Source organism: Octodon degus, unplaced genomic scaffold (assembly GCF_000260255.1).
Source record: "Octodon degus isolate 3935 unplaced genomic scaffold, OctDeg1.0 scaffold00177, whole genome shotgun sequence".
NCBI classification, from domain to species: domain Eukaryota; kingdom Metazoa; phylum Chordata; class Mammalia; order Rodentia; family Octodontidae; genus Octodon; species Octodon degus.
In genome coordinates this window covers 2,963,732-2,991,027 of record NW_004524753.1, presented here as the reverse complement: position 1 = coordinate 2,991,027, position 27,296 = coordinate 2,963,732, and the positions used below count along the sequence as shown (strand labels likewise).

Below are 27,296 nucleotides of genomic sequence, written 5' to 3'. Positions count from 1 at the left end.
TGGAATACACCAGAGTCTAGGTGGATGTGGAATGAAATGGAAGTCTTATTTTGAGTATTTTGCAGAATCACCATACTGATCTGCATTGTACTGGTTTACATTCCCACTAGCAGTGTAGAAACACCCCTCCCCCACTGCCACCACCACCACCAATGTTCACCAGTATTCATTGTTTCTTGTATTCTTGAGATAGCCCTTCTGCCTGGAATCTCAGCATACATTGGATTTGAACTTTCCTAGAGGCTAAAGACATTGAACATTTTCTTCAATACTCTTGGCCATTTGCATTTCTTTTGAGATGTCTTTTTGATTCATTTGTCAATTTATTGATTGGGTTACTTGCTTTTTGAGGTTAACATTTTAGCTCTTTGCATAGTCTAGATACAAATTCTATATCAGAAGACTAACTAGCAAAGATTTTTTCTCCTGCTCTAATGGTGGTTTTCTTTGCTGTTCAGAAGCTTTTTTTTTTTTTAACCAGTAATCAATCTCAGGACCTTGTGCCTGACAGGCAAGTGCTGTACCACTGAGCTCTATCTGCAGCCTCATTTATTGATTCTTAATATCATTTTCTTTGCTCTCGGACCCTATTCAGGAAACCTTTGCCTGTTCTGTGGCTGCAGGATTACCGCAATGGGTTCTGCCAGCAGCTTCATAATCTCAGGTCTTATGTCTAGGTCTTTGGTTTGATTTTAGGGCATGGTGAGAGATAGGATATAGTTTTAATATTCTACATGTGGATATTGAGTTTTTCCAGCACTATTCGTTAAAAAGGCCGTCTTTTCTATAGTATATGTTTTGGGCCCTTTTGTCAAAAATGAAGTGGTTCTACGTCCCTGGGTTTGTTTCTTTGTCTTCCATTCTGCTGAATTTTTATGGTTTAGACCTAGGTTGTCCACTCAGTTTTCATCCTTAGAGGTAGGGCTTTTGGAAACTGGTTGGATCATACTCTGATGTATTCCAGAAGGAATTAAAAATAGCATTCTAAAGTTATACATCATATCCATGTTTATACTGGCACAGTTCACAGTAGCTAAGTCATAGAAAGAACCCAGATGTCTACCAACAGATCAGTGGATAATGCTAATGTGGTATATGTACACTGTGGAGTATTATTTAGCCATAATGAAAAACAAATCATGCCATTTTCAGGAAAACAGGTGAAACTGGAAATCATCATGCTAAGTGAAATAAGCCATGGGTGCTGTACTTACCAGTGAACTCATTCACTAATGAATTTAGTAGCTGAGTCACTGTTAGGTAGATGGGGGTCTGGTTGGAAGAGCTGATTCCCAGGGTGAGTAGCTCTCCATCCTCAACTTTTCCCTCCTCTCTGCTTCCTGGCCACATGATGTGAGGGGCTCTTCTCTGCCCAGGCTGTTCCATTATGTCCATTCTGCATTGGAGCCAGCTGACCGAGGACTGGAAATGTGAGCCAAAATAAATTTCTTGTGAGTTGGGCATTTGTCCCAATGCTAAAGAAATTGAGACATGTCTTTAAAAACCTGTTTTTATGCCAGCACTGCATTGTTTTTGTTACCATGGCATTGCTGTGTAATTTGAAATCAGGTATTACTTGTAGTGTTGCTCTCTTTTGCTGAAGACTTTCGCTATTTAGGGTCTTTTATGCATCTATGTAAATTTTACAATTGTGAAATAATGTTGCTACTATTTTTAATAGGGAGTGCATTGAAGCTGTACTGTTTGGTAATCGGCCATTTAACATTAGTTCTTTTGATCCATGAGAAAGGAAATTCTTTTTCTGTCTTTAATTCCATTTTTCAGCATTCTATAATTTTCATTAGAGAACACTTGCACCTTGATTAAACTGATTCCTAGGTATCTGTTTTCTTTGGAAGCTATTGTGAATATAATTTCTCAGCAGATTGATAATTGGTGAATAGAAAAAATATGGAAAGTAAAGCTACTGATTTAATTTTCTTTGTGTCTTGTAATTTTGCCCTTTTTCTCTTTAATTTGTGTCTTCTCTTTTGATAAATTTGACTAAAGGTTTATCAGTCTTGTTTACAAAGCACACATATTTTTTTTTTTTTCCGGAACCGGGGATTGAACTCAGGCCCTTGCGCTTGCCAGGCAAGTGCTTATTCTACTGAGCCATCTCCCCGGCCCTAGAACAAATATTTTGATTCACTAATCCTTTGTGTTCTTTTGCTTTGATCTGTATTATTTCTATCTACTAGTTTTAAGTTCAAGTTACTCTTTATCTAGGACCTAGAGATTCATAATAAGGTTATTTATTTGGGATCATTCCATTTTTCTAGTGTAGGTATTTATGGCTATAAACTTTACTCTTAGAACTGCTTTCTAAGAAACATGTCCCACATACTGATATGCTGCAGTTTCGTTATACTTTTATTCTAGGAATTTTAAAATATTCCCATTGATTTTTTTCGGTAACACATTGATTGTTCAAAAACAATTTTTATTATTATATAGAACTTTTGTGAGCAGTAATTTTTTATTAGTTCATGTTTGCCATACGTAATGATCACATTCATTTTGGGAGATTTGTACATTTATGTAACACAGTTTAAATCTATGCTTTTGTCCCCTTCCTCTGCCTTCTCTCCAGCTCTTCTTCTGCCTCCCCATTTGCAACAGTGCTGTTCCATTTTTTTTGCTTGAATTTACTTTCTTTAAAGTCCCTTTCCCTTTTTTTTTTGCTGTCCCTCTCCCATCTCTTACTCCTCTTCCCATTTGTAAAAGTTCTTCTACTTTCTAATGTCTGTTTTACTCCTTACTTACAGTGTAGGTTTCTCACACAAGAGAAGCAGTGAGATATTTAAGCTTGTGTGTCTGAGTTATTTCACTTAAGATTATGGTCTCAGGCTGCATCCTTTTAAAATATCTCACATATATCTTTGTCTATGGCAGAGAAATAGTACTCCGTTGTGTATTAAAAAAAGATTTTTCTTATTCATTTGTCTGTTGATACACATACGGACTTTTTCCAAGATTCAGCTCTTACACATTGTGCTGCTAAAACATGGGTATACGTGTATTGCTGGTTCTGATGACTTGAACTCTTTCCAGAATACATCTGGAAGGGGAATAGCTAGGTCAGATGGAGCCTCTAGGTTTATTTTTGGAGTATCTCCACACTGATTTCCATAACACTTGTATGAATTTGAACTCCCACCAACAATGGAGGAAAGTTCTTTTTTCCACAGTCTTGGTTGACTTCTTGATGATAGTCATTCTTTCTGGAGTGAGATGGAATCTCAATGTTGTTTTCATTTTTTATTTCTTGAATGGTCATCAGTGTTGAGCATTTCTTTTTCATGTATTTATTTGCATTTGGACTTTTTCATTTAAGAAGTCTGTTCATTTCAGATGCCCACTTTTGGATTAGGTCTTTAAGCTGGTGCAGTCTAATTTACTTTTGAGTTCTTTATATTTTCTGTGTATTAGTCCTCTGAGATAAAGCTGACAAAGTTTTTCCATTCTGTAGACTTTGTTTCTTCACTCTTGGTGGTTTTCTTGGCTTGTGCAGAAGCTTTTTCTTTTGATTTAATCCCTTTTGTTGATTCTTGGTATTAGTTCTTGTGTAGCTGGGGTTTTGTTCATAAAGTCTTTGTCTACATGTATGCCTTCAGGAGTTTTACCTCTAGCAAATTGTTTCTGCTTCAACATTTAGATCTTTACTCAATTTTGATGTTAGTGTGTGTAGAGATATGAGTCCAGGTTCAGGCTTCGACATCTGAGTAGCCAGTTTTCCCAGCACCCTTTGTTAAAGAGTCTATCTTTCCTTCAGCAAATGTTAGGCCCATTTATCAAAAATAAGGTAAATGAGTATGCATGTCTGGAGTTGTTCCTGCATCCTTTATTCTGTTCCACTAATCTGGAGGTCTGTTTTTCGTTTTTGTTTGTTTTGTCACATTGCCTCTATTATTATAGCTTTGTAGTATAGTTTGAAGTCCAGGATTGTGATGCCTTCTGCCTAGTCTTTGTTGCCCAGCGTTGCTTTTGCTAGTCTAGGTCTTTTCTGGTTGTATATTAATTTTAGGCCTAGTTCTGTGAGGAATGATATTGATATTTGATGGGGATTGCATTAAATTGTATTAACAGTTTTAGAAGAATGGCTATTTTCACTATGTTGTTTCTGCATATCTAAGAACCAGGAATATCTTTGCATTTTCTAATGTCCTCTTTGATCCTCTTTTTCAAAGTACTCTAGTTTTCTTTGTAGAGGTCTTTCACTTCCTATTTAGAGTAATTGCTAATTAATTGTTAGATTGATAGCATCATTTTCCTGGATGCTGTTGTGAAAAATGCTTTCTGGTTTGGGAGCCAGGGTGATGCTTGCTTCCAGGAATGACTTTGGGGGTACTGCTTCCCTCTTGATTTCATTAAAGAGTTTGAGGAGGGTTGATTTGTATTAGATCTTTTCTAAAATTTTTGTAGTATTCAGCATTAAATTCATTGGGACCTGTGCTTGATTTGGCAGCACATACACTACAATTCATTGGGGGCCTGAGCTTTTCCTTAGTATTTCTTTTTTTAATTTTTATTATTTCAATTTCATGGCCTGATACTGGATTATTTAGGATTTTTATATCTTCTTGGTGAGTTTTAATAGTTCTTATGTATCTGAGAATCTATCCATTTCTTTGAATTTTCCTTTTTATTAGAGTACAAGTTCTCAAAGCAGTTACCTATGATCTTCTGGGCTTCTGCAGACTCTGTTGTGTTTTTCCCTTTTTTATTTCTAATTGTAAGGGCCTGAGAGATACCTCAGCGGACTAAGCACCTGCTTAGGCAAGCAGAGGGACTGGAGCCTAGCACCACGCTGGCCTACCCGTGGGCACACTGAACTGGCCACCAAGACAGGATGGTAGTGGTGCACACCTGTCATCCCAGCACTGGGGAGGCTGAAAACAGGAGGATCACTAGAAGTCTGAGCTGCATAGTGAGACCCTATGCCAAATACATAAAAGGAAAAAAAAGATTAGATATTTCTAATTGTATGACTTGTAAGCTTTATCTTTCCTTATTTTGATATGGTTGTATGAGAGTTTGTCTACTTTGTTTAATCTTTTTTTTTTTTTTTTTGGTGGAACCAGGGATTGAACTCAGGCCCTTGTGCTTGCCAGGGAAGCACTTGTTCCACTGAGCCATCTCCCCAGCCCCTTGTCTTGAGTCTGGGCATGATGGTACATGCCTGTAATCCCAGAGCTGAGAAGGCTGAAAACAGGAGGATCACTATGGGTCTGAGCTGCATAGTGAGACCCTGTACCAAATACATTAAAAAATGGAAAGAAAACCCTTCATTTTGTTTGTTTGTTTGGTACCAGGGATTGAACTAAGGATCTTATACTTGCCAGGCAGGCATTTATGCTGCTGAGCTCTATATCCCCAGCCCCAGTTCATTGATTCTTTGCATTGTTTTTTTAATCTCAGTTACATTAATTTTTGCTCTAATCTTCATAATATACTTCATAATACTTTTGGGTTTGGATTGTTCCTGTTTTTCTAGAACTATGAAGTGTATCATTAGGTTATTTATTTTGAGCTTGCTCTATTTCTGATATGGGAATTCACTAGTATTAACTTTCCTCTTAGGACTGTTTTCATTGTGTCCCATAGGATCCAGTATTTTGTACTTGGCATTGTCTTTTGGTTGAAGGAACTATCTAATTTCTTCTTTAATTTTTATCTGTAGCCCATTGATTATTTAAGAGGGTGTTATTTAATGTCCCGGTATTTGCGTTATTTCTGAAGTGTCTTTTGCCATTGATTTCTCCCCCCCCCCTTTTTTTGTGGAATCGGGGATTGAACTCAGGCCCTTGCACTTGCCAGGGAAGCGCTTATTTTACTGAGCCATCTCCTGCCATTGATTTCTGTTCTCAGAAAAATCTGACTTTTCTTTAATTGGGAGCATTTAGAGGTATTTTGCATCTGTATTTTCTCATTTTTTTAAATGTATTTAATACAAAGTCTGACTACACAGATCGGACTCATGATCTTCCTGTTTTCCAGCCACCCTAATGCTGGGATTATAGGCATGTCCACCATGCCCAGTCTCAATTGCTGTCTGAGCACTGGCACAGCATAGCATGCTGGGGATTGAACCCTGGTCTCTGCGTCTGCCTAAGCAGGTGCTTTAATCCACTGAGCTGTCTGGCTGGTCCTCATTTTCTATTTTGTTTGTTTTCTGTGCTTAGGTTTATGGATTGCTTATGGTGGATGGCCGTATTGCTAGTTTAAAGATATTTTTCGGTAATTTCTGCTTTTCAGAAATGTCCTGTAGGTTTAGCTAGCCACTGGCCTTTGGGTCTATCCCAGGATCCATCCACCTGTGTTTATTAGGAATGGAAGGATGTAGCTTATGTGGCCAAGTACCCAGCTCTTTGGTGATAGCCTGTTGATCATTGTTTATGACTCACAGCACATATGGAGAAAAACAATTGATAGCAGCAACTATGTCACTTTACCTAAAGTAATAAAATAAGCAATAACAGTATTACTAAATATAAATAACTGTGATTACAAATGTTATTCCACTTTTAACCATAAAAACAACATCTATAGTTATAGTGCAAACTCTATGATAAACCAGGTATTAATATACAGTAAATATATATTCAATAGAGCAATTTTACCTCCATTAACAACAGAACAGGGCCAGACATATGGCTCTATGGTACAAGCTCCTGCCTTGCAAGCACAAGGTCCCAAGTTCAAACCCAGGGACCAAGAAAAACAAACAAACAACAACAAAAAACAAAACACAGTAGCATAGTGTTCTACTATAGTGAGATACACTATTGAGTTCCCTTGTCAAACTCAGTTTGTTCTAAATTTGTGTCTAAACACTGAAAAATTTGATAACTGAACACACTTTTCTCATAAGAAATAGTGGAAAACCAAATGATTAGTTGTGAGGCTCAAAATTTACACTTAAAAATTCATTTCTCCAGGAATTTAACAAATTTTGCAAAGATTTCTTTAACTATTGTGGTTCTCTCAATTTTCTTCTTACATTCACTCCTGGTATCACTTTCTTTAGAGCCAGGGTCACAATATTTTATGTAAGTAAAATGGAAAAAAAAAAAAAAAAGGCGTGGTCATGAGTGTTTTCACACACTATCACAAGCACTACATGATGTTTAGGTGAGAGTGACACTTAGACTAAAGCATCAGTCCTTTGTGTCCAAGACATAATGTGTGACTCACTCTTGCTCAGACATGTTTATTCAGGTCAGATCTTTGTTTGATGATTAAGCAAAGTTTTAAACACTGAGCAGATTTCTCTCGAACTTTGCCATTCAGGTAGTGGAAAGTTCAAATTTAGCAGCTGAGTATCACTGTAGTTAAGTATCTACAGATTCATAAGGGTTAATGATTATTTTAGTAAGGCTACTGGTACAAGAATAGGAGCATAAAAATATAATTTGAAAAATTAAGCAATAGAAGATGGTAAAGAAGATAATAAAATTAAAATAAAAGATCCTTTTAAGTAGCAAAAAAAAATTATCAGTATTAGTATTAAAATTCTTAGGTCACAATAATAAAAATAAATTGATATGTTAATAGGATAAATAAAATAATGTTAGAATATTATAATGGGATAAAGAATAGAAATTAAACTAGAGGAGAAAATAGAAAAAATACTGAAGAAACAAATTGAAACCATGATAGCAAAAAAAGAGAGAAAATAGGAGACCCTAATCAGTCTAGTAATAAGTAGTATTAAAAAAGAAGGAACAAGAGAATGAGTGATAAAACCCCAAACTGCAGCCAAAAAACCCATAAAAGAAATATCAATAGAGAAAAAAATAGGTTAAAATAAAGGAGGAAAGGTTTTTCTTACATATTTCCAGAAGTGCTTATTAAGTTACATTCCTTTCTGCCTCTGGGAACCTGATGTATACTACTGAGTTCATGGGATCAGCTTAAAACACAAAGTAGAGCTTTTTGCCAGTTAGGGCACTGAGTAGCAAACTAAGGAGGAGATTCTGACAGGCCCAAGGAAGACACTGAGCACCAAGCGAAGTCTCTCACAGGTCCAGGTCACCGGGCAAATCAGGCAGACCTTTAACCAACTCTGAGAGCCAGGCATAGCTCCACTGGGCATGGGGGTTCCAGCAGGCCTGGGGCACCATGCAGAGACCCACATCGGACTGGGACATTTAGGGCAATGAGATGTGAATCCAAAGGGTTTGGTGGCCCTGTACCTACAGCAGTTCCCACCAGGGGTTACCAGGGGTTGCAGCCCTCTGCTCATGATTTCCTCAGACATTTCATATTCCTGACCTCCCCCAACTTCTTGGGGGTCTCATTGAACTTTCAGCTTTACTGTCACAGCCTCATGTACCACACCTCTCAGGTGTACACTGCCTGACTACCAGCCTTCTGAAATCTGTGAATGCCTCTCTGACACCTCAACTCTTGGATTCTTCAGGCCTGTAAAACCAGTGTCACAGGGGCTGGGGAGATGGCTCAGTGAAATAAGCGCTTCCCTGGCAAGTGCAAGGGTCTGAGTTCAATCCCCGGTTCTGGAAAAAAAAAAAAAAAAATCTTACCTTTCCTTTCTCATCCACATGGCTGACACTGACAAAGGTTCTACAATCTGAGGTACAGGATCTCAGGATAAATCCTGAGGGGATTTCACTGACCTTCTCAGACCCAAAAGCTAAAACTCTTATTGCATAGGTCCTGCTTTACCTTGGTCTTAACCATCCAGTAGAAGAGTATGAAGATGAAGTATAGGAAGTAAAGCCATGCTGTTATGTTGAGCTGTGGGGGACTCAGGTCAATAATTTCTGGCATTGCCAGTTAAACAGAAGACCCAATGCTATTACAGGCTACTGGACTCTTTTAGAATATTTTGCTGAGTTTACACACCTATAATATTCAAATAATGGAACTTAACAAAAAAAAAAGGGTATACAGATGAATGTCCATTTTGTATCTGTATTTTCAAAGTGGTTAAGATAGATATATAGTTACATTCTCTTAATGAATAGAATGATTTGTTCTAATGGTGTTTGTAAATAGGATCTCAAGTCTGCATCTTGTACAGCAATTAACCACTAAGAAGAATGTGTGCAGTGTGTTAATTATTGAAACTGTCCTAGCGATTTGATTTGAAACTGTCTCATTGCTATTTGTTTATCAATAAAATTATGAAAAAAAATAAAAATAAAAAAAATAAAACCAGTGTCACGGGGATGATGCCAAGGTCAGCTGCCAATTGAGCAGTAACCAAACCCTTTTTTACATCATGGCTGCAAGAATCTCTGACTGCCTGGATGGGTGAGCATTGTGAATGAAATTCCAAGAAGCCAGTTTTCTAGAAGACCTCTGTCAAACAGTGTGCAATATGGCTCACTTCTGTAAGCAGAATCTTTGATTTTTCTGCTCTAAAGTGTGAAGAGTGGGGTCTTTCAGATTTCTTTCATGCCCTCAAGCCATTTTCCCTTTTTAGTGCTGATATTATTAGCAACCAAGCTCTCTTTCACTCTTAACATTGCAGCCCCAACTTTATTGGAGCTTCCTTTTTTGGCCAAACGCAAAACTTTTAAAATTACTCAATTATGCTCTTTGCTCATGATTTTTTGCATAAACATAGCTCAAAGCCTCCAACAGTATCCATGCCTTAGCCTGAATGTTGGGCTGCCTTGAAATTCCCTCCACCAGATTATTTGTTCTTCCACCTTTAATCCTAGTCCCCAGCAAAGTTGCAGGACATGACCAAAATGTAGACAGACTTTTTGTCTGAGTGTACACACATATGCCCTGGAGTAAAACTGCCAATGGAGTCATCAGCTGAAACCTTCTGAGCCTTGTCTTTATAGTCTGCATTTCTATCAGTATTCTGGACTCCCGAGCTGAACCAGAATCTCCCATTCTGGGCAGCTAATTGCATTCTAAGGCTACTTCTGCGGCTGGCATCTCCAAATTGTTCTCCGCTCCCTCTATGAACCAGTTTGGATATGATTAGATTACAGAGGCATTGAATACATTAATGGAGTAATCTGTTGATCCATTCTTAGCTAAGTGTTGTTTAAGATGTGAGTCATTTGGGACATGCCTTTGGAGAACATACCAGAGAGAGACTTTTCCTTAATCTCTTCTTCCTGGCTGCCATGGGTCAAGCCACTTTCCTCTGCGAGACCCTTCTGCCCTGCCTTTTTTATCTTGGGCCAGCTGACATGGATTGAAGCCAGATGGATAAACCTGTCCTTGAAGTCGTGTGTCCCAGGTTTTGTTTTGTTTTTTCCTGCTGATGGGAAAGTTGAGTAATGCACCACACAACTATCAGACAATTCCTCTAGAATTGTGCTCTCTCCCTCTCTCCCTCCTTCCTCTGGTTTCTAAAAACATGCTGTGTCCTTTTCAGAAAAGTGTCCATCATGTTTACTTCGCTGCCCTAGCATTTGCTTTATGATGATACGTGCATTCTTTAGGACCGTGGAAAGTTTCCTTTTTGCCTCCTCTTGTGCCATCTCTGACAGCCTTTAACATATTTCTGCCTAATATCTGTTCATGGTAGTCTAGGCTTTTTTCAAATTCTTTAAGTCTGTATTTATTATTTAATTCAAAAAAAACATTTCCACATCTTAGATACCTGTTAAAACAGCACCTCACTTCCTAGTACAAAAATTTCTATTGGTTTCTTATGACTACTGTAAGTTATTACCACAGATTAAGTGACTGAAAGCAACAAAACTTTGTTTCTGGAGGGGAGAAGTCCAAAATAAGTATCACTAGACTACTATCAAGGGGTTAGTAGGGGTTTGCTTTCTCCAGAGGCCATAGGGGAGAATTTGTTTTATGCCTCGTTCAGCTTCTGGTGATGGCTGACATTTCTTCATTCCTTGACTTGAGGCTACATCATTCCATAGTCTTCCTTAGTCTTCATATCGCCTTTTCCATTGTGTGTGCTTGTGAAATCGCTGTGTCTCTTGTATAAGGACACTTGTGATGATATTTAGGGCTCAGTCATATAATTGAAGATAATCTCCTCATCCCAAATCCTTAATGTAATCATATTTGCAAAGATGATGTTTCCAAATAAAGTAACACATACAGGCTCTCCAAATGAGGATGTGAATATCATTGAGGGAGCAGTTTTAAGCCTACCCTCATAAGAATGTGAGAGATTTTTACTTTCCACTTAATACTTTCCTGCAATTTTAACTTTCTGTAACATGCAAACATTAATATTTGTGTGTTAAAGGAACCTATGTGTGCCTCACATATACAACCACACAGCCCAGAATACAGACATGGTTAAAGAGTAATCAAAGAGTTGTGTTATACCTGAAATCATATGCTTATAAACTCAAAAGGTAAATTGGTAACTTCTTTAAAAGGCTGACATTTATGATGATTATGAGGCCAGGAGATAGAGGAGACATGGGTAGATTAGGGTAAAAAGTGTAAGTAAACTAACTGAAAAAGTAAGTGAACTAAATAAATTAAACTCAGTGTCAGAACCTAAATGGCCTAAAGGTAAGTCTTGGGAAATCAGAGCACCAAGAACAAAGGACAAATCCCTGAGTAAATCTTTTTTAAAAAGCCCTGGAAGGCTGGAATGCAAAGAACAGAGAAATAGTACAGCCTGCTTTTCAGACAGCAAAAGCCTGGCAGTAGCAGATAGCTGCAGCTGCTTACCTGCTTGCTTACCTACACATTTTGCTACATTGTTCTCATGGCAAAGACTGCATAAAAAGTCTCTGGACTTAAAAATCTGTGGCATTCATCTTTTGGAACCCCTCCAGACAGCTTTCCTTTTTGTTCAAAAACACATCCAGCTGTTCCTACAGCTTGCTGTGTCCTGTTGCCTCAGTCTTTTATCACCTTCAGGATAAGAACCCAAAGGGGGAGGAAGCTGGTTACAGTTTCCAGTTATTATAGAAAGGTAGCAAAAGGATGCCTGTTGTGTTTGTGTATGGCACACATATGAATGGATCACTAAATGCAAGAGAAGATGATGCAAACTGTCTTAGAATATTTTTTACAAGAAAAAATGAATATATCTCTAATTTTTAAGTACATACAATACACAGAAATTTAGATCCTGTCATTCCAGACACTGTGGGAGAAATTTAGTCTTTTTTAGTGAAATGTATGGTTCATACCTGCTTCCTACATTCTTACATTCTGCCCAACAGCCATGTGTTTTATTCAGTAATACTTCTGATCATTTACTCAGATACTGAAACATGTACTAGAAATTAAAAGACAATTAAACATTTGTCTGTAGCGAATGATTTGATGCAACTTTACATTCATTAATAGGGTACTGATTGAACAAATAAATCATGATACACATAGCAGGCTTATTCAGTGAGAAAGTACACTAGTAGCTCAGTGGTCTAAAGCACCTCCTTGGAACAAGCTTAGCAAACACAGGGACCGCGGTTCAATCCCCCAGCACCACATGCCAGCCAGCCCCGCCTCCTGGTGGGCTGAGCTGGCCACACACACACACATAAATAAATAAAAATTAAAAAAAAAAAAAAAGAAAGAAAGTAGCTCTAAGCAGTGTTGCTGGGGTGATGGGGAAAGGAGACAAGGTACAGAGAAGTATGCGTAATATGTGTCCACTTGTGCCTGTATGTGATGTATATGTATGCCCATACTTGTTGGACTAGATTAATGCTGGAAAAATTCAGAGGAAAGTATAACTAGGGCTGACTCAGGAAAAAGCAGTTATTTCTGGAGAACAGGCATGGAGGAAGAAAACATAGTTTCATTGCATACTCTTTTGAGCTATCTATATTTTAAACCATATTCATTAATTTTCTATTCAAAAATTATGAATTAATATAAAAGGGTAAACAGAATTCCACCTTCAAGAAGCTTAGTGCAATAAAGAAAGACACACACAAAAAAGTAAAATATCAAGTTAAGTATATTTAGGGTTATAATAAAATATTTACATTAAAGATGCGTCATTTTTCCCTGGGGCAGCAGGGGTAGAGAGTGATCAGAAAGAGTAACCATTGACCAGTCTCTTCCACAGCAGTATCATTTATACCTATGCCAGAGAGAGAGAAAGATGTAAGTATTTACTGGAACCTGTTATGTTACATTTGCTACTCTGACCGTCTGTACAAACTTAGCTGGCTTTTCCATGAACAGTGAAGAACCATTGTAACATGAACAGTGAAAAACCAATGAAATTGTGAACCAAAGGAGAAAGTAATGGGTCTTACTGGAAATAATATGAAGAGGAAGCCTTTGGTAAAGATCCACCAAAAGGGGAAAGATGTCGCTTTCTTTGTCTTGGCCTTATGTACATAGGCAGAGCCTGGGAGCTTGTTTCAAAGAAAATGAGTTCAAAAGAGTTTTAAGAAAACTAGTTATCTTGCATTTGTTTGTCTGGGGTCTAGAAGCAGGGAGGACATGGTAAAGCTGCTATCTACCTTAACGTACCCTGGATAAGACTGCTTCCTGCAGGGAATATTCCTTACTTTTCTGTTCTCATCCCAGCGTTTTATCCTTCGTTCTCGTGTTTTCTCTTACATCTCTAACCTTGTGTGGCTGCTTGATTAACCAGCTATTGATTAAATTAGCTCTTTTATCTGACCCTGACTGCTCTAAGCGCCTACTCATAATAACTGTACTAAGATACTACTATACTGTTTACTGTGGAACCCAATCCTAATTCCTGACATACTTGGTAGCTTCACTTCACCAGCAGCAGAACCAGAGATGTTTCTAGCATCCCTCCCTGTCTTCCTCCCTCCTTTTCCTTCCCCCTTCTCCTGTTCCTGTTTCTGGGGATCCTAGTGGACTGCATTTTGGATATCTACTACATAGGGAATAGAAGACAATGGGAACATGACTTTTACAGCTTTACAATTTGGCAAAGCTATTGTGACAGCTAGTCTGCCTCCTGGAACTAACTCTTAGAATGAGTAGGATAAATTGGAAAAGAGTAAAATGAGGAAGCCTAGAGATATGCATGTGTATCAAGCTGTGTGGGGCTACCAATCTGGTGGTTTGGTTTGGTTTTGGTTCATTTTTAGTTCTTTTGGCACCTTCCTAGTGCCAGGGGCCAGCCCTTTGGGGGTCAGTTTCCATTCAGCATTGGTTTCAGCACTAGATGAATGTCAGTAGGAAACCAGAGTAGTGAAATAACTTAAAAACAGGTGAACAAGACAATGGCTATGTCACCTTTAAATTTTTCAGTTTATGAAAGAGCAACTGCTATATCCCCCCTCCTGTTTTTTTTTTTTTTCTTTTGTAAGAGAAGGGACTTGTGTGTTAACAAATTGTTTATTGACTAGCAATTACATTAATTCTTTTGTTGACTAAAAATGTTATAAATAATCCCAGAGAAATTGTTGAAAGCACTTCTTTAGTGTGTGCTATCACATGTTTGCAATCATCCACTTTGTCTGGACTTTCTTACATACATATCTTCTTCTAGGTTGCAGAGTTACTTCTTTTGAATGGAGCTGACCCATTATTTAGAAGAGACAATGGAAAGTGTGCTTTGGATGAGGCCAAAGATTCACGTATGAAACGTCTCCTTGAGAAATATGTTCCCAAGTATCAAAAACGTCTTACATCAGGTGAGATTAAGCTTGCTTATTATATTTGTCATTACGTTGGTAGAGAGTTATAAAAATTGAATTTAGAATTACAGAAATTGCATCTTATAAAAATAACTGCTTTTAAAAACTTATTCAGTGAAGTTTTTGCTCTGTTCTTTTTAAAGCCAGCTGGCTTTGGTGCAGTTACAAACAAAGGAGCCAAGTGAGTCACTCCCTTCCCTCCATTAGACTCTAGAAAGCACCATGGTTATTCCTGCTTCCATTATCTTAAGAGAGGTATAAAGTAGCAAAAGCCTAACCGCCTAACCGCCTCGGAAAGAGCACGGCTGCCAAAGCACTGACCCACAAGGGAGATTCAGTGGGAGGCATCCAAAGGAGAGGTGTCTGGCCCTTCAATTCTGAAAGTCTGAGTTACTGGCCACTTTTTTGTGTTGCTGCTGCTATCTTTGACCTGTGTGCAGTGCTTTTCAGTCAGCCTGCTTCTTATTTGGTCTTATTTTGTCCATTGCTGGCACAGACTGGTCCCAAGCACAAATTCCCATGATCTTGAGTAAACATAGTACTTGCTACTAGGTTTACATTTGGCAATTCTTCGTTCCTTATACACAATGGACTACTACTAGCCCACTCAGCTGTAAAATCTGGTGAGCCAAGCAGCAGGACATCACCAAACCTCAGGAGATCTCATTAGACAGTGAGCTAAAGAACTGTATTGCACAGTAGCCTAGAGGCCTCACCAGACGTCACAGGCATCAGCAGCCTAGAGACCTTTGGAGTCCTCAGTAGAAGCAGGCAACCAACAACTCAGCCAGCAAGGAAGGTAACTCCCTACTCCTTCGGAGGAGACTCTTTCCCTTCCCCTTGCTGTGCAAAACAACAAATTCATGGGAGGAGAGGAGAACCAGATGAAAATTACTAGATTAGAAAACAAAAGGCCCTAATGGGAACAGGAAGACCCTTCCAGTCAACTAGGCTCATAGTTTGTACTTCATCCACACAATGGGAAGAGTCTGTCTTGAAGGCTGTGACACAGGCTTCGGTGGGGAAGGGCCTAAATCAAGCCAAGCAGAGAAGGCCACTGATGGTGATTTGGCATAGCTGTCTGAGCAGTGAACTGGAAGACATGAACCTGGCCTGGCCTAAATTTTTTTCCATATTAAATAATTTATTAAGCAGTAATTATTGCATGAAACACTACATAGTAAATAATAATCAATAAAATGCATGTAACTTAGTTGAAATACAAACAAAACAAACAAGGTTCCTAGCACAAAATATAATGTAACAGCCTAAGAGACTTTAATGTATGTTTGCTAATAAAGATATGCGATGCACTCAACATCATTCTTCATCAGAAATGCAAATAGAAACAACTAGCTACCTACCAGAATGGATAAAACAATGAAAGCTGCCAATACCCAGGGCGAAGAAGATACAACTCTTATACAGTGCTGGAGGGCTGTGAAGAGCTCAGATGGCACACAAAATTGGCCGTTTTTATCAAAGCTAAATATGTGCCTACACTATGACCCCAACAACCCCATTCCTGGGCATGTGTCCAAGAATTGAATTCGTGTATCTGAGAAATAAAAGATGAATGTCTCTGTCCACAAAGGAGCTTTACAGAAATGTTCACAGCCGTGTTATTCATAATAGAGAAACAAAGCAGCCCCCATGGTCACAGGAGGAAGACAGATAAATAAACAGTATTACACAATCAAATGCTATGACTGGTATATTAAACAGCATGGCTAGTTCTCACAGGCTGTATGTTGAGTGAATGAAAACAGACACAGAAGAGCACAGGACATGAAGCTCAACAATGAGAGAAACAAAAATGAGGATGAAATAAGATGCAGTGGGAGAGCCAGGCAAGGAGTGCTTAGCCTAGGAAGGAGAAAGTAGGGATTTCTAGGGCAGTAGGCATTTTTTATTTTTTATTTTTAAAATTTTTTTGTTTTTCTCTGTGGAGTGCTTGCTTGGTAATTTGACCTGAACTTGGGCAGCTCTTGCTTTAATGCTAAGGGTGTTTGTGCCACACTATGGGTCATAGGCTCAGGATGAGTTCTGAGTGCTTCCTTTGCATAGGTTTTAGGTTTTTTCCCTCCTCGTTTTCTGACCCTCTCTCCCCTTCAGCATTACAGCTGTCAATGTGTCCCATTTGTTTAGGTGTTGGTTCTGGATAACTCAAAAAACCAAGTTAAGAGATACATAGGTAAAAGGCAAATAGGGCCCCGGATTCAAGGAACTCAACATTTAAACCCACCACTGCTCTCTCCCTTCTAGAAATGCCAAGAACCTGTGGTACTACCCAAGGACTAGTTCCTTTTTCAATTATAGATGCTACGCAATGCAAGGAAAATTTGGGGTTAAATTTCCTGAGGATCCTAAAAAATTTGTTGACAGTTTCTGTACCCTAATCTTTACCTCAGGAAATACCCACAAACCACAGTAGATAGAGTAGCTTCTGAGGAAGAGAAAGATCCATCCCCTCCAAGCGAGTGACTCAGGAACTACACTGGAGCCTGGTGCCCCAGAGGAAACAGCTATTCCTCAGCTCCCTCGTTATACCCCTCAGACAGCCTTCAGTCCCATTGGGCGCACACACACTGGAAGCCCTGCAGAAAGAACCTGAAGTGGTGCTTTTTACTCCTCTAATTCACAGTTGACCATTTTTTCTGTTTCTTATAGTAAAGATATAATTGAAATAATTGTCCTGCTCATAAGAGAGGTCTCAGGAGTAGAAAGAACCACTCAAGTTCAGGTCCTGTTCTCAGTCACAGATGTCCAGCAGTGCAAAAGATGGCTAGACCAACTATCCAAGATCCTAGTAAATTTGAAGATGGGCTTCAAATTTTCATCCTTGCTTTTGATTTATCATGGAGAGATGTCCAATTCAACCTGACCACTTGCTATGCCCCAGATAAAAGTTGATGAATCCTATAAGAATCTAGGATCTGTACAGATGAGCAATATGCTTTAGGAAGAGAAGGAAAGATGTTGTCCGTTTAATGGAACCAAACTGGAACTATAATACTAATGAAGGACTAAAAATGATGTTTGATATTATAGCTACTCTTACTATAGGGATGAGAAGGTGTATTATGAAATCTGTTAATTATGGTGAGGTGAACAGGCTCATACAGGTCAAAGAGGTGAAAATCTAGCTGTTCTCTGTAACAGGTTAGTAGTAGTCTTTTGTAAATATACTAACTGTAGATCTGTCTTCCATGGAGGGTAAAGCAGTAATCAGGCATCATTGCATTTGTCATTCAGCCCCAGATATTTGTTGTAAATTACAAAAACTTCAGATGAGCCCACAGACATCTATGTCCCTATTGCTGGACATGGCCTTTTCTATGTTCAACTATCAGGATACGAGGATGATCAAAAGATAAAGGCTAAGATTATAGGTGTCATAGTTGGCAATGGATTAAACTCACCCAGGTTGTCTAAGGGAAAAACTCAAGGACAGTTAATGAAAGAGTGCCTGCTTCAAGAACAAGAGACTGGACACTGAGCACACAACTTCCTAGACCCTGCTTTGAGTGTGAGGCAGCCAGTGTGCATGTCTGATGGCTCTGGGGAGGGTTAACTGTCCCTGTTCTCTGAGAGGGGATAGGACAGAAGAAACCCTCATTTCCTGCTCTGATGATTGAAGAAGCCCAAGAGAACCTACAGTGCCCCTGTCCATGGACATCAACATCTCTTGCAAGGACTCCTAGGTGATGTTTCATATCATGGGCAAGCCAGGTTGATTATTTACTGACACAGAAGCATCTCATTTAATTTTTACTTCTTTCGCTGAAAAACCCTTCTCTAGATCTATAACCATAGTTAGGGTTGAGAGAATTATGGTCCGAGATTCTTTACTCTTGCTCTGATGTGTTACTTTGAAGGCTACATATTTAACCATGAATTTCTGTTTATTCCACAGTGTCCTATTCTCTTGCTAGGAAGTGATTTACTAGCAAAATTGGGACCAACTCCCATATTCCAACAAAGGCAGAACAGATTTTACCTGTTGGGACTATACTAGGTCTGCATGACCAAATTGGCTAACAGGTGGCTATTGCTGTGAGGAATAGTGGAATAGTTTGAAGGGCAAATTCAGCTATGCCAATAGTTATAAAACTAACAGATCCCAGTCAATTTCCTAACTGAAGTCTGTATCCAATCAAAGGGGCACATAAAAGCCTTCAGCCCTTCATTGACAAGTTTCTCAAATATGGTTTTCTGCACTCTTGTCAGTACTGTTACAATACTTTATTCTTCCTGTAGTAAAGCCCTATGGAGAATATAGGATAGTATAGGTCTTCTACCTTATTAATGAGGCTGTCATACCAGTTTACCTTCTGGTGGCACATCCATATACAGTTCTCTCCAACATTCCAGGGAACACTAGTTGGTTCTTAGTCTTAGATTTAAAAGACATTTTTTTTTTCCATTTCCCTACATTCAGACTCTCATTTTCTACTTGCCTTTAAAGTTGAAAATCGTATTTTAAGAGAAAAGCAGCAATATACTTGGACAGTTCTCCCACCAGGGGTTAGAGGCATCCTTACCTTTTTTACTCAGGCATTAAGAACCTGGAGCTTAAACAGGGAATCATCCTATAGTGTGCAGATGATAATCTACTTTGCAGTGCAATTCAGGAGTTATCCAACTGTAATACTATGCAAATTCAAATTTCTAGTTAAGCCGGGATATAGTCTGCAAAGACAAGGCTCAGATAGCCCTCCAAAAAGTTCAGTATTTGGGATATGTTCTTCCACCTAGGGAACAACTGCTCTCTATGGACTGGATCCAGGCTATATGTGGTCTTGGGTCTCCTGCCACCAAACAGCTTTGTTCTTTTTTGTGAATAGCTGGATTTTGTAGGTTCTGGCCACCTAATTTGGACTAATGGCAAAGCCTTTGTATGAGGCTTTAGCGGCCCTGATTTTGTGTCTCCACAGTCAATGAAAGTGACTCACAATACCTTTAGAAAAATAAAGCATGTCCTTACCCAGCCTCCAGCACTGGGAATACCTGGCTTAAAACCTTTCTTCCTCTACATATCAAAAAACAGAGGAATTGCTTTTGGAGGCTAGGGTAAGAACTCCACCCAATAACATACAAAAAAGTTAGAAGGTGTGGCTGTTGGATGATCATGCTGCCTGAGAGCAGTAGCTGCTATAACTATGTTAACAAAGGAAGCTGAGAAATTAACTTTAGAACCAAAATGAGAAGTCCTGACTCCCTACAAAGTCACAGCAATTCTGGACACAAAAGATGACTTGTGATTAATAGGAGAACATGTTATAAGTATCAGGCCATAATCTTGTACGCTCCCGAGAGTATTATAAAAACTTGCACTATTCTTAATTCTGCTTCTTTGATGTCTGCAGGCCAATAAATTAGCCACTTCTGTGAACAGTTTATCTCCCAGACCTATGCATCAAGGACCTGCCAGGACCCTGAAGAGGTATGGGTCACTGATGAAAGTAGCTGTCTCTAAGAAGGATATCAAAAGGCAGGTTATGCACTTCACAGCAGGGCATTAAAGCCAAACCACCTCTTCCCCTTACTCAGAAAGCAAAGCTAATAGCTATTACTTGGAGATTAATGTTGGAGAAAGGCAAAAAGGTAAATATTTTTGTAGACTCACAACTGTGCCTGTTACATCAGTTCTTTGATATGACCATGAGTTCTGTTAGAAGAATTCATTGGTGGCAAGAAATCAGCTTTAGAAAACAAAGGGAGCTTCTGGATATGGCAGTTTAATAACTGAAGGAAATAGTGAAGATCCAGGTCCTGGACATAGCAAAAGTAGAAGCAGCTCCAGGAATCTAGGTAGAAGGAACTACCAAAAGACTGTCTTGAGAGAACTTCCTAGTAGCACCAGTGCTGGCGAGGCAAACAGTGTCTCCTGAATCACCTTCCCTGGAATTCATGTTTTCTGTGAGAATTCATTCAGGGGTTAATAATATAAAATGACTAAGAAACAAGAATAGTAAACAGTTACAATTAAGAGTGATAAATGTTTAGGCCTTATGAGAATACCTAAAAAAGATGTAACCCAAGCTTCTAGCCCAAGAAGATAACGTGACAGCTGTTCCATGTATATCATGGTTACTGATTGTCATCGTAGACCCTTTGATAACTCTTTTGAGAGAGATCTTTTCCTAACCTAAGTTGTTTAAAATTTAAAGCACACCCCTTTCCCAGTTGGATTTTATTTAGTATCAGACAGTTCTTCCAGTTATTGTTGGCTGTGTTGGCTATTGAACATTCGGGATAATATAGCAGTCTGGCCTTAGGGTCATGAGACTAGTTGTCCTTAATGACCAGTAGCCCTGTTATGGCTTGTGTCTGATTATCCCCCCCCAAAGCGTCATGAGGTCTTATGTGAATTTTTTCCTATGTGGCTGGATCTAGAGTGTGTGATGCTGGGATCCTGGGTGTATGATTACTAAATTAATCCACAGATTGGGTTGCATAGTTCTGAATAGTATTAAAGGTGCCCCACCTTGGGTATGTGTACAGCACCTGTCCTTAGGGATGAAGTATAAGGGACAGAAAAAGGGCTGCTGTTTCCACTTGCTGCTTATAGGCCTCTGCTTCTCATAAATCGCTTCTCCTCTATGATACCCTGCTGCTGTGCCACCTAGTTTTGTAGCCAGCCAACTATGAACTGAAATAAACTTTTCCTCTCTTAACTTTGGGTGTCAGGTATTTTGTCTCAGTAATACAAAAAGTAACTAAAACAGGATTAATTTTGTATTTTATAGTGACTTATTTTTATAAACCGTTTATTTACTCAAATGTAATTACTTGAATGATACAGACTAAAAACTAAGACCTAGTTCTAGGTGTCCTACCTTTATAATAAAGAAAAACCTTAGGGCCCTGCCCCCAGTGTGTGCTGAACCGGGCACCTTCCAAGTGCTGGGATTATAGGCGCACACCACCATACCCAGTCTCCATCGTCATCTCAGCAGGGGCCAGCACACAAGTGGCTCACGTCTGCCTGAGCAGGCACTTTAATCAGCTGAACTATCTGGCCCACCCCTCACTGATTTTTTTTTTGTTGTTTTTGAGACAGGAGTCTTACTCTGTTGCCCCCACTAGTCTCAAACTCTGAGCCTCAAGCTATCTTTTGATGAGTGACTGAGACTCACATGCATGCCACAGTACCTGTCTTTTACTGATTAATAAAAGCCACTAAGAGGCAGTTAGTGTATTTTCTTTAGAGCAGGAAATTCTCTCTCTAGAAGCCAAATTATAGCAAAAGAAAGATAAGAGGCAGACATTAGCTTGTTGAGGCCTGACCTATAAAAGCACATTGAAACAGATTATTAAAATCAATTCTATGTGTGTATTTTTTAGTTTTTAAGTAATTTATTTGGTACAGGGTCTCACTGCATAGCTCAGGCTTGTCATGATCCTCCTGTCTCAGCCTCGCCATGCACCACCACACCTGGTTTTCAGTGGCAGTACCAGAGATCAAACCCAGGTCTTGCACTTGTCAGGTAGTCACTTAGACTGCTGAGCTATCTCCCCAGCCCCTGATTATATTTTGAACTGTATAAAAATTGCAAATAAAATTGAAAGCAAAAGGTGGTGATGATATTATTATTATTATTATTATTATTATTATTATTTTGATGATGTTTTAACTGCTCAATGGATGACACCATTGTTTCACTGTTCTAAAAGTGCTTTCTCCAGCATTCTGACTTTCTCCCAATTTAGAATCTCTTGTTCAGGAATGGTTGCATCTGACCTATAACTTCATAAGGCAATTTCCTTCTTGGAAAGGAATTAAACCCTTTTCGCATTGGGATGTAGGTCCCACTTTTCTTACGTGAAAGAATTTACTAAGTCACATATTTATGCTTCACTAGATGGTGGAAGTACCTTTTAAGCTTAAATATTCAGATTGTCTTTAACTTTAATCCTACTTTTCAGTATGTGAGAAATTGTTTTACTTACAGACTACTTGTTTACTTAACACATTATATTCATTTTAAAATTTCACTTGAAGTGTTGCAGCAAAACGGAGGTGTGCAAAGGAGCCACACCAGAGAAAGTCAGGAGGCAGTGAACAGCTTTGTTTTACACCACTGGTTCTGGCTGGAATGACTTGCCAGAAAAGCCAGGCAGCAAGTGTCTTTGAGCCAGCATATTTATATGTGGCATAAGCAGGGGTTACAAAGGTGGGACGGGACAGTCTGGCCGGTCTTCTGATTAGCCGGCTGGGTGAGTTCATCAGTTACAGGGCTAACTTAATAATCATCAGTTACAATCATCAGGCATGTTGTGTGTTTGTTTACACTCTTGTGGCTACAGAGAACAAGAAAACAGTTACAGAGCCAGGCAGCTTCAAAGAGAACAAAGTTTCAAAAAGAACAGATTTTCCTTGTACAGTTTCTTCCCTTTCCAAAGCACCTCTTTTCCCTTTTTGAGGTACTGGTAATGGAACCCAGGACCTTGTATATGCTAGGCAAGCATTCCCCAGCCTGAAGAGCTTTTAATGTTGAGAATTATGAATAAGGAACTTTCCTCATATAAAATAAAGTTGGTGCTTTTCTGACTTAGATTAAAATGTATCTACTTTGGTGCTGGAAGGGGGATTATTCTTAAAGGTTTTATAGCCTTAGGTAAATTGACATCCCCAGTTCTTGCCAAGCATGGTGGTATACACCTGTTATCCCACAATGTAGAAGGCATAGGCAGGAGGATTGCCACAAGTTCAAGGCCACCTTGAGCCTCACAGTGACTTCAGGGCCAGTCTGGATCTTGTCTCAAAAAAAAAAAAAAAAATCCCCATCTACACATTTGGGCTTTTCCTATCTACTTATCGAACTGCCCAACTGTGGGGCTGTTACTGTGTGGACTGGAGTTAATACATAATAAGTACCTTAACACCATGCCTGGTACATGACAGGACCTCAAGAGTGACAGAGGGAGGTGAATATAGCGGCCTACCGGAACTCACCATCTCATAATTTGTATCAGCTAGTTGATGAGTATCTTAAAACTGAGAATAAAGTCATCTTTCTTATTTCTAGGTTCTCTTTAAGAACTGTGGCTGACAGGATAGTTTGTGGAAAATATTACTTTTCTGCTGTTTAATGGCCACATTTTAGAAAAAGCAGTGTCCCTCTTGTTCTTACTAACAGTAGTAATAGTGAAATGTTTTCTCTTTGCCAGGAATTCCTCTAAACTCATTACATAGATTGTGTTGTTTAATTTTGACATTCATAGATGCCAGGGGCCATTATTTGCATTTATTTGTAGATATTCGATGAAGGCAGAGATGTTAAAATCTTGTCCAAGGTCAGCCATCTCGTAAGCAGAGGAATCAACATTAGAAGTCAGGAATGAGGCTTCAAAGAATATACTCCTGTCCTCTTTGATAAAATGACATTCTGTGCACCTTTCTTCACCTGAATGAAGTGATTGATACAAAGCATAACTTGATTCCTCTTGTGAAAATTATTCCCAAGAAATAAATTAAATTGCTCCCAATTATATCCTTCTTAAAGTATTTTACATCTCCAATATATATCCAGGGAAATTTGTATTTTTGTGTATTACATCTGAGATACTCGTTTTATTCATTCACTGAATACTTATCAACTATTCACTGAATATTTTCTATGTTTAAACATTGTTTCTAGGCTTTTATCTCACAGCTAAATGCATATGTAGGTAATTACAATTTTTATTTGCAGTATTTAAAAGAGGCAATAAAAGATACACTAAAAAATTGCTTTATTATCAATCTAAGCTGTTTTAAAAACAATTTCGCCCATACATTCATAATGTGATCTTTTCCTTGCACATAAATTTTGCTTTGAAGAAAATGCAGTATCCAAACTAGTATCTTATTAATCAAACATATTAGGAAAAGATGATAATATAATTGAGAAATAATTTTGTCTTACAAGAATAGTGTACATAATCTACTGAATGATCATGTGTCTGGATATATATGCACAAAAACTGAATTCAGTGCTCATCCTTTAGTATTATTTTGTAGGATCTATTTTCCTGTAGAAATACTACTATCTCTCTATATAGTATTGGGTTTCTAACAAACATGGAAGTATGGAGTATAAAAACATCGTTATGCCAATTTTAATATAAATATTTACATAACTTTATCTGTTTTACCTTGGTTTTTCTCACTGCAAACTTTGTGAGCTTTAGAAGTCTAGATTTTGGAAACTTTCCAATCTTGCAAGATGGCGAGTGAAAAAACTGAGAAGCCAGATACTAAAGAGAAGAAACCCAAAGCCCAGAAGGCTTCTGCCAGTGGTGCTGGTAAAAAGGGTAAGGTGAGGAAGGCAAAAAAATCCAAGAAGGGGCAGTGCCACTGCAGCCGAAATCCTGTCCTGGTTAGAGGAATTGGTAGATACTCCCGATCTGCCATGTATTCCAGAAAGGCTTTGTACAAGAGAAAGTTCACAGCTGCTAAGTCAAAGGTTCAGAAGAAAAAGGAGAAAGTTCTTGCTGTGAACACAAAACTGGTCAGTGAGGACAAGAATGGAGGTAGCCAGGTGATTAAGCTTCGAAAAATGCCTAGATCCTACCCTACTGAAGATGTACCCTGAAAGCTGTTGAGCCACAGCAAGAAACCTTTCAGTCAGCATGTGCAGAACCTTTGAGCTAGCATCACTCCCAACGCCATCGTTATCATCCTCACTGGGCATCACAGAGGCAAGAGAGTGATCTTCCTGAAGCAGCTGGACAGTGGCTTGCTACTTGTGACTGGCCTCTTAACATTAATCGTGTTCCTCTATGAAGAACACATCAGAAATTTGTCATTGCCATCTCTACAAAAATTGACATCAGCAAAGTGAAAATTCCCAAACACCTCATTGATGCTTACTTCAAGAAGCAGCAGCTGTGGAAGCCCAGATACCAGGAGGGCAAGATCTTCGACACCAAGAAAGATACCAGATTTCAGAGCAGAGCAAGGTGGATCAGAAAGTGATGGACTCACAGATTTTAGCAAAAATCAAAGCTGTTCCTCAGCTCCAGGGCTACCTATGATCTGTTTTTGCTCTGACAAATGGAATTTATCCTCATAAATTAGTATTCTAAATTTTTTACTAAGAACCTAATTAAATAACTGATACTTTTTTTTTTTAATTTAGTACAGGGTCTCACTACAGAGATTGGACTCATAGTGATCCTGCTGTTTTCAGCCTTCCAAGTGCTGGGATTGCAGGTGAATACCACCAAGCCCAGTCTTAGAAGTCTAGAATTTGACTACTAGACACTATTTTCTCTTTTTGTTTACAGGTCAAAGGAAACACAGTGGCCCAGGGGATATAGAAGATGTACATCAGCCTAAGGTATATCTGTTTCATAGTAAATGTTTTTATAGGGATGGAACTGCTGGCTACTTTGTAGATTACCAGGCAGAAAAGAAAGCTTTTGAAGCACTAGGCAACTATTTATATGATGAGCTGTAAAAGGCTCAAGTCAACAGCTTCTGACATTGCCAATTATGCAGATAACCCACTACCATTATAGACTCCTAGACTGTATTGGATTACTTTGCTGAATTCATGCACATATAATATATGAATGACAATGGAATACACATCTCTGACAAAAGTAAAAAAATGGGGATATAAATGAAGCTCCATTTTGTAGTAAAAAAAAATATATATATATACATACAAAATAGCATAGATATACAGCTACTTTTTCTTAGTTCAATGAGATGAAAGTTTTTGAACTAATAGTATTTAGACAAGAGATCATGTCTGCATCTTTTACTATGAGTACTACAAAGACAACAGTATGCAATGTATTAATTATTGTAACTGTCCTAACCTGTTTTGAAAGTATCTCATTGCTACTTTCTCAAAATTAACGAAAAAAGAAAGAAACACTAGGCAAGAGCAGTGATTTCACTTTGTGGTTTTAAGACGTTATGGAGTAATTACATGAGAATCAGAGTTCTAGACTGTTGATTTGAGAAATAATTGAGTAAATGTAGCATAACTGAGCATGCTGATGTATTAGTAGTCATTTCCTTTCTCTTTCTCTTTCTCTTTCTCTTCATCAAGCTTGAGCTTTATTATCCATGCCAAACTTCCCCTGGTGTAAGCACAGAACAAAAATCCAAGGTATCATCCCATCCCTTCAGACTTTACATAGCGGGTCATTACTGTTCATCTGTGACAAGTAAAAGGAAATGATGTTCCTGTGATCTTAGCAGCATAGCCCGCAATGATCTTTCCAGACAGACTGATTGAGGAGTATATCTGTCCTGTAGTTACTAAGTTCCTTTTTAAGTCGCTGTACCTGTAGTTCTCCCAGATAACAGAGAAAGAAACCCCTACTTCTAGCTGTATAATACCTGGAAGAGGAAAATGTTTCTAAAGTATTTTTATAAGGCTTCTTTCTAAAGGACACTTCAAAAAAAAAATGAAGGAAACTTGCTCTGATTTAGTTTAAACTATAAAAATCAAGTAGCTTACAGTGTTTTATTTACTTAGTATAATATATTAATAGTGCTAAAATACTGGTAAAAAGTAATATATACTATAAACATAAAAATTAATACATAGATTGAGTCTAAGTCTGTTACATTTTTCTATCTTCTATTTAGTGTACTACTTTGAAATGTCAGTTTGTAATTATTCCAGCAGGGCCCTGAGTTAGAAAAAAAAATGATAAAATTGTAATAATTGATCAAAAACCAAGATAAAACTGAATATAGATATATACCTGAAAATTAAAGCTAACTAT

General features: G+C 38.4%; 1 protein-coding gene across 1 annotated transcript in view; it reads left to right on the top strand.

Annotated features, from left to right (window-relative positions):
- The window catches only part of Ankrd31 (ankyrin repeat domain 31), a 206,556-nt gene that overhangs the window by 113,620 nt on the left and 65,640 nt on the right, over positions 1–27,296 (top strand). The window contains exons 12-13 of the mRNA XM_004643500.1: positions 14,411–14,555; positions 25,836–25,888. Coding sequence (XP_004643557.1) covers positions 14,411–14,555; positions 25,836–25,888 — 198 coding nt within the window. The remainder of the gene's footprint in view (positions 1–14,410; positions 14,556–25,835; positions 25,889–27,296) is intronic.